Consider the following 8,043-nt stretch of genomic DNA (forward strand, 5'->3'; position numbering starts at 1 on the left):
AAAAAAAAACACAACTTTGACCCCAAAGAATTAGTTCATTATAGACCAATCTCGAATCTCCCTTTTCTCATCAAGATACTAGAAAAAATGGTATATGTGAGGATTTCCAATCAGGAGTTAGACCGTATCATAGTTCTGAGACTGCTCAGTATCATTAGCATCGTTTATAACGTACTTACATGACAGCCATCAGTTCGTAGCAGTGAATGAAGATGTATCATATCGATCACAAGTGCAGTATGGAGTACCTCAAGGCTCAGTACCAGGGCCGCTACTCTTCACTCTTTATATGTTACCCTTGAGAGATATTATCAGGAAACATGGTGTTAGCTTTCACTGTTATGCTGATGATACTCAGCTCTATATTTCCTCGCAGCCCGGTGAAACACACCAATTTGAAAAACTAATGAAATGCATTAGTCGATATAAAAAACTGGATGAAGAGTAATTTCTTACTGCTAAATTCTGAAAAAACAGAGGTGTTAATTATAGGACCTAAAAACTCTGTTTGTAATAACCTAGAACACTCTCTAAGACTTGATGGTTGCTCTGTCAATTCTTCGTCATCAGTTAGGAACCTACGTGTGCTATTTGATCGCAATCTTTCCTTAGAAAGCCACGTTTCTAGCATTTGTAAAACTGCATTTTTCCATTTAAAAAATATTTGTAAATTACGGCCTATGCTCTCAATGTCAATTGCAGAAATGTTAATTCATGCGTTTATGACTTCAAGGTTAGACTATTGTAATGCTTTATTGGGTGGTTGTTCTGCACGCTTAGTAAACAAACTACAGCTAGTCCAAAATGCAGCAGCAAGAGTTCTTACTAGAACCAGGAAGTATGACCATATTAGCCCAGTCCTGTCCACACTGCACTGGCTCCCTATCAAACATTGTATAGATTTTAAAATATTGCTTATTACTTATAAAGCCCTGAATGGTTTAGCACCTCAGTATTTGAATGAGCTCCTTTTACATTATAATCCTCTATGTCCGCTAAACTGTCAAAACTCAGGCAATCTGATAATACCTAGAATATCAAAATCAACTGCGGGCGGCGGATCCTTTTCCTATTTGGCTCCTAAACTCTGGAATAACCTACCTAACATTGTTCGGGAGGCAGACACACTCTTGCAGTTTAAATCTAGATTAAAGACCCATCTCTTTAACCTGGTTTATACATAACATTACACATAACTAATATGCTTTAAATATTCAAATCCATTAAAGGATTTTTAGGCTGCATTAATTAGGTAAACCGGAACCGGACACACTTCACATAACACCCGATGTACTTTCTACATCATTAGAAGAATGGCATCTACACTAATATTTGTCTGTTTCTCTCTTATTCCGAGGTCACCGTGGCCACGGGATCCAGTCTGTGTCCAGATCAGAGGGTGACTGCAGTCGCCCGGATCCAGTACGTATCCAGACCAGATGGTGGATCAGCACCTAGAAAGGACCTCTACTGCCCTGAAAGACAGCGAAGATCAGGACAACTAGAGCCCCAGATACAGATCCCCTGTAAAGACCTTGTCTCAGAGGAGCACCAGGACAAGACCACAGGAAACAGATGATTCTTCTGCACAATCTGACTTTGCTGCAGCCTGGAATTGAACTACTGGTTTCGTCTGGTCAGAGGAGAACTGGCCCCCCAACTGAGCCTGGTTTCTCCCAAGGTTTTTTTCTCCATTCTGTCACCGATGGAGTTTCGGTTCCTTGCCGCTGTCGCCTCTGGCTTGCTTAGTTGGGGTCACTTCATCTACAGCGATATCATTGACTTGATTGCAAATAAATGCACAGACACTATTTAAACTGAACAGAGATGACATCAGTGAATTCAATGATGAACTGCCTTTTACTGTCATTTTGCATTACTGACACACTGTTTTCCTAATGAATGTTGTTCAGTTGCTTTGACGCAATGTATTTTGTTTAAAGCGCTAAATAAATAAAGGTGACTTGACTTGCATGTATCTTATACAGTATATGGTGTATATGCAAAACTGTGTGTATGTGCGTGCAATTATGTGTATATATATGTACGTGTGTGTGTGTATATAATTCCATAATAATTCCATAAATCATACTGCATTTTTGTTTACTTTTGTGTTCTAGAGAAGATGCTATTAACATGATATATGGATGGAAGCATAACTGTAATGATCCCTAATGTATCGTGAACCGAAATATTAGAAATGGCTTTTTGAAGAATTTGGATACAATGAAATGTTTTATGTCTTTTGTCTTTATTGTGTGGCACAGACATTAATCACGTGACCAGACCACAAGATCTGTATACAACATGATAAAAATGCAAAGCAATTTTGAATGATAGCCATAAGTTGATCTAAATAATATTCATAACATCAACTTATTAAAGAAGATGTATATGTGGAACTGTAATTAAACATGTTCAATGGCAGCTGTAAAAATTTCAAAGAATTAAGAAAATAGCAAGAGAAGCTGTATGCATTGATTTGTGTAAGGCGCCTTCAGGAAGCATCAGTTCAGGGTGTCACTGCTTGCGGATCTGGATTGATTTTCTTCAGCTTCGCTGTGATAGACAAGTATTGCTTTTTCCTCTCCTCCTCAGAGAGTGAAGATGGATTGATCTCCAGGAATTTATATGCATTTTTAGACTGAACACTGAAGACGCCTTGAGCTTTCTGACAACACACACCAAATCTCTTCCAGTACTGAAAGATAAAGACATGCCACCATTAATCACATTTACTAAAATATTTTTATTAAATACATGGACATAGCTGAATTAGTTTCAACTTCAATAATGAGCTGCACAGATAATAATAATAATAATAATAATTAAAACACAGCAATGATACATGGAAAATAAATAAATAAATAAAAATCCTAAATTTTAACATGGTGATTTTAAAGGGTTAGTTCAATTTAAACTTTTAAAGCCAAGATTGGTTGTAAATATATAATTAAAGTCATCCAAAGTCTCCAATTTAACCTCAATTTTATTTCAATGGAAAATAACCCCTCCTGTACTGAGGTTTATTAAGTTGGGGTAGGAGCCTGATGTCCCACAGCTGATAAATTAGAGAATTAGAAATTAGGCTGGAATTCACCTGTGGTTTCTCTTACTAAATAACTCAAAAGCAGTAGAAATGTCTATGCTGGTGCCTCCAAAATGTACAGTTAGCCTAGAAAATCTATAAAATCCCAGAACATTTATCTTCGAGTAATACAAATTACTAATTACATGTAAAGAAAGAGAAGGCAATCACAATAAAATATAACAGTACTTTACATTATGAAATAAAAATAATTTCCAAATGAATATGAGACAGTAATATTGTGTCCGTATACATTTTTGAAGTGCAACAATGGAAACATTTTACATTTAATGCTTTTGAAATCACACACAAACAATGAAACATCTTAATACGTACAGTTTTTAAATTGAGTATGTTACAAAAATAGTTTAATAACTGAATCAATTCTTAATGTATTAAATGTAATAATAACATCTTGATTAAACAAAAACAGGTGACTGCAGTTGCTGCACATAACTCATCTACTGGACATTATTGTCACATTTTTGAAGTCAAGTTATTTTTCTCTCATCATATTTCTGATTTTTTTTTTTTACTGATAAGTGTGACGATGCATACTGTAGTTTTTATGTAACAGAATCTTTGTGGGATAATGTTCCTTAGGCATAATGTGGCATTACTGCACAATATGATTTCTAGAATAAAACCAAAACATTTTTACTAGGCTAGTTGTCAAAAAAATTTAGTACTTAAGTCAAAATTAATATTAAACAGTGTAACTTGTGTTAAAATGTAGAAGTAACACAAAACAGGTGACTAAAAAGGATATTATAGCTATATACTGGGCATTACTGCCACAATATGATTTTATCTGACTTGATTGTGTTTTGTCATCAGATGGTTTTAATCTGACACCAATACCATTTCCTACAGTTTGTCTTCTATTTAATTTACAGAAGTGAAGATTTTCAGACTTCAGGTTATCTAAATATGCTAATTTGCATATGCAAATGAATGCCAGAGAAGATAAATAAACATGTAAATAAAATAAAATCACAAATGTGGATAATGTTACAATACTGTTTGTTTCTTCTGTCATTTTTGACCTGAACCAGCCAGTTCTTTTAAGGGCTCCATGCTATGCACAACTGGGCATTTATTTATTTTGATCTTTTTTCTCTTCCCTTCTAGTTAAGATGGCAATAATGTATAATGATTTGACACCAGCATCTTGCTTAAGATTACAAAACTCTAAGCTCTGGATTCTGGAAAATACAGCATCAGCTGTACACTTTTAATCAGAGTATATTATGGATAGACAAAAAAAGTGAAAACTCATGAAAGGCATAAATAAATCACATCAGGAACATTTGCTCAACATCTAACTTACCTTTGCTGCATCTCCAATGGAGTTTATAAACTCATCCTTCTTGTTCTCCATGTCAACCATTTCCTCCCCAGCAAAGGTTCTATCTTTCAGCGTGCTCAGAATAGCATCCACCTTCTCCCAAAACTTTTTCAGATCAATCAGAATTTGTTGGATTTGAGTAAGACACAGCTGGACTTCCGTCAGGTTGTCAGGATTGGGAATCTCACCTGGAATAATTTATGAGAGATTATTGTGAAGAACATGTCAAGAGCATATCATGCATGCAGATGAATTTACTGTATGTTTGTAACCTTAAAATCATAGAGAGACTCTCACCCATCCGTATTTTACAGTTGGCCAGCTGCAGCTGAAGATCAAGCTGCTTGGTTTTGATGTTCCACTCTTCATTTCGTAGAAGTCTCTTCTCAGAGTCAAGTTGTTTCAGTGCTCTATCCAGAGCGATTGCAGTAGGCTCCTTCATAGCTTCTGGATAGCCTCTAAAAAAGTCAAGGAACTTCTTAGTCCAGTGGCCATGTTCTTCCTGAAATCTTCTGATGAAGCTGTTCAGTTCATCAGTGTTTTCTTTTATTTGTTTCTCATTCATCTCCACTTTGTCGACAACTCTTTTCAGATCCAGTTGGAGCTTGGCCAGAGCATCCTCCAGACCCTTCATCTCATCAGATTTTTTATCTTTTATTTCTTTGGTCTCTGCTTGTTCTTGATACACGTCACTGGTGCATGTTTTCACACTTGCGTTGTGTTTATCATATCTGAAAAATACAGTGCATTTCAAATAAATAACTGAATACAGCGATGTGGTCCAGATTTCATTTGCACAAGACACTGAACAATTTTCTTACTGAGGACAAATGTAATTCTATACAACAGTTCAAGAGGCACTTTCACACTGGAGGAACTTTTTCATAGTTCCTAGAACTATTGGTGGAAGTTCCCAGTTGTTGGCGTGTTCCCAACTAGGAACAGTTTTATTTCCTTTTATTTCTATGAACTCCATTTGGGGGTACTTAATTACATCCTACTTCAGAGTAGAGTCTAAAACAGTTCTACAGGAACTGTTGTGCATCTCTGATCAATACAGCAGTGTTCGGTTTCTAAATTAATCAAAAAGAAGATTGCTTGCTAACGCAGAGAAGACCTCCCTTCTATTATTTTTTCACGCTCAAACAGCAACTTTTTACACATATAATTCTGTAGGATTTATACCTATATACATTGAACATTTTTACAAAATATATATTATTGTTATGATCCAAAACATCTTGTGGTCCATGACCCTGAATAGCAATTTATTTGAAATGTGAAAATAATCATAATCTTTACAAACAAGACAACAACAACAACAACAACAAAAGATGACTTTGGACATCAAATTTACCTCCAATTATAAAATCACCCAGATTTTTCCCCTTTGAATTATAGTTGCTATAAGATATTACTAATATTTTCACCTCTTCACAATGTCATCCACTTTTACTATGATGTCAGTGATCCACTCTTTGGCTTTCATCAGGTACCTCACTGCCAAAACAGGACTGTTGTTCTCCACAGCTGTTTTCAGCATCGGAAACAGGGAGGTGACCAGGTTGGAGCTCGTGCCCACACACTACGAGACAACATAAATCAAGTTAATCATGTGATAGACAATTAAGTCATGACAGTTCACAGTGACTACACAACCATATACAGTTCAAAACATCAGCAAATTATAACAGTATAGTAACTTCTGAAGTTATGTGACTCTGTCATGATTAATGGTGGTCATTTCTTATTTTCTAGTTTTTCTCTTCCTGTTCTAGCACTTTGTGTCAAGTTTGAGTCCAAATATTGTCCAGTGTTCCTGTACTCTTTAGTTCTTCTGTTAGCTGTGCATGGCTGTGTTGTCTTGTGATACAAAGGTGTCATGTTTAAGATTATTATTATCTTCATGCATGGGTCACATTGTTTTAAGCCTGCTTCTCCACCTTTTTCCACCCAGTTCCATGGTGTTCTATCTTTGCCTTCTCTGCACTTTCCTTCCTGTGATGGACTGAAGCTCTATCTGTGAATCTTTCTTTGCTGATTTTGAAGAATCTTTGGAAAGACTCCTCTCAGTCCAGGGCATGGGCATCACTAGGGGGGTTTTCTTCTCTGCATCCAACCCCCCCACCCCCAACCCCCAAGTGTGGGCTGCTTTATTCAAAAAGAAAGGCTCTTTTTGAATTAACATTTAAATCAGGGCTGATAGCTGACATTGATGTTAATGATTAAGTAGGCCTCATACCCTCAGCAGAAGGGCTTCGGAGGATCCGAACAGCAGTTGTGTTTCAATAGCTTGATCTCTGATCAGACGCTCCAGCTTTGGGAATCCTCCCAGACTCAGAAAAGTCAGGTGATAAAGGAGAGCCGTTCGCTCCGCAGATGGAAGAAGCTCGTGAATGAAATCTGCTCTCATTATAGCGTTGTCATCGTCATTCTCTGAAATATTTGAAACATTTGTGATGGTTAACATCCGTCGGCATTCAGAAACTAATGGATGAAAAAGAATACTGTACAAATAAAAGGCTATTTTTGGTTTGAACTTGTTTTAATTAAATCAATACACTCCAAAAAAAATCCATTTTTAAGGTTCTTTGTTTGTGTACTGTTTAGTGTAGTGTTTTTTAGCACTACAAGGGAGTCCCTGCAGAACTGGGACAAGAATCACAGTCATAACATTTAATAGGGAACTCACCCCATTTCCAAGGCACTGGTTACACCTGTTATTAAGATGCATATTGGTTAAGCGAGTGGACACAGGAGACATGTACATGTTTACACCTGCTGTCTCTTTTGTCCACTTTCAACCACCTCTGTCCTAAATACTTGGAGGGGAGGATTTAAGGGCGAGCAAAAGAATGGGCGCATACAAATGTACATATAAATGTGACTGGAGACGGCAGAAAAACATACTGACAGGAGCGGTTTTCATTTATGCATTGGGTGTTAGAAATCCAGAATGGTGAGAGAACATTGTTTTTGAAAGGATAAATGTACCAAGCACAAACTTTTTTTTGGCTGAAAATTTTGAAATCCTGTCCGGCTTGTGCGCTTTCATTTTCCATATTGTTTACACACTCAACTACCTCTGGAAGTGGTTGAAAGTGGACAAGCTCAAAACTTTTCACACGCCATGATTAGCATCATCCAACAAAGACCAGGAACCCCCTATCTGAGGGCTATCCCCCTAAAAATATCACTACAAACAAAGATTGAAAAATGAGAAAAAAAAACACCTAAAATTATTAATGTGAATCATAAATGAGTATAATAAGTGTAGGTATAATAAGAAGTGAAGCAAGCTCGGAAACCGAATGGGTGACGAGGAGCTTCAGCAGAACATCAATTAACCATTTTAGATGCGATGCTGTCAGGCCATATGTCAGTAAACAGGAGTCTTCCTGTCCTGCCACCTGTTATCTAAGAAGTGCACACATAAATGTGCTGTAATTAAAGTGCTGAAACATATTCAAACCCAAATTAAACTATGAGTATGCAGGTTGCAGTTATCTCGTCAGTTAAGACATGAAATTACAAAAGATGGCGATTAAAGCTGCCTTAAACCTGTGCAAGCAAGTATTTATTATTTATTCGTCACATTTACAGCAGT

At 36.7% G+C, this 8,043-nt stretch overlaps 1 protein-coding gene across 1 annotated transcript; it reads right to left on the reverse strand.

Moving 5' to 3' along the window:
- Positions 1-2,232: 2,232 nt before the first annotated feature.
- Positions 2,233-6,906, reverse strand: LOC127953059 (uncharacterized). The gene is made up of 5 exons (XM_052551953.1): positions 6,679-6,906; positions 5,867-6,021; positions 4,734-5,167; positions 4,419-4,624; positions 2,233-2,701 (listed from the first exon to the last, which is right to left on the reverse strand). The coding sequence occupies exons 1-5, from the start codon at positions 6,904-6,906 to the stop codon at positions 2,513-2,515; spliced, it is 1,212 nt and encodes a 403-aa protein (XP_052407913.1). The 3' UTR covers positions 2,233-2,512.
- Positions 6,907-8,043: the final 1,137 nt, after the last annotated feature.

Source organism: Carassius gibelio, chromosome B3, assembly GCF_023724105.1.
Source record: "Carassius gibelio isolate Cgi1373 ecotype wild population from Czech Republic chromosome B3, carGib1.2-hapl.c, whole genome shotgun sequence".
Taxonomy (NCBI): Eukaryota; Metazoa; Chordata; class Actinopteri; order Cypriniformes; family Cyprinidae; genus Carassius; species Carassius gibelio.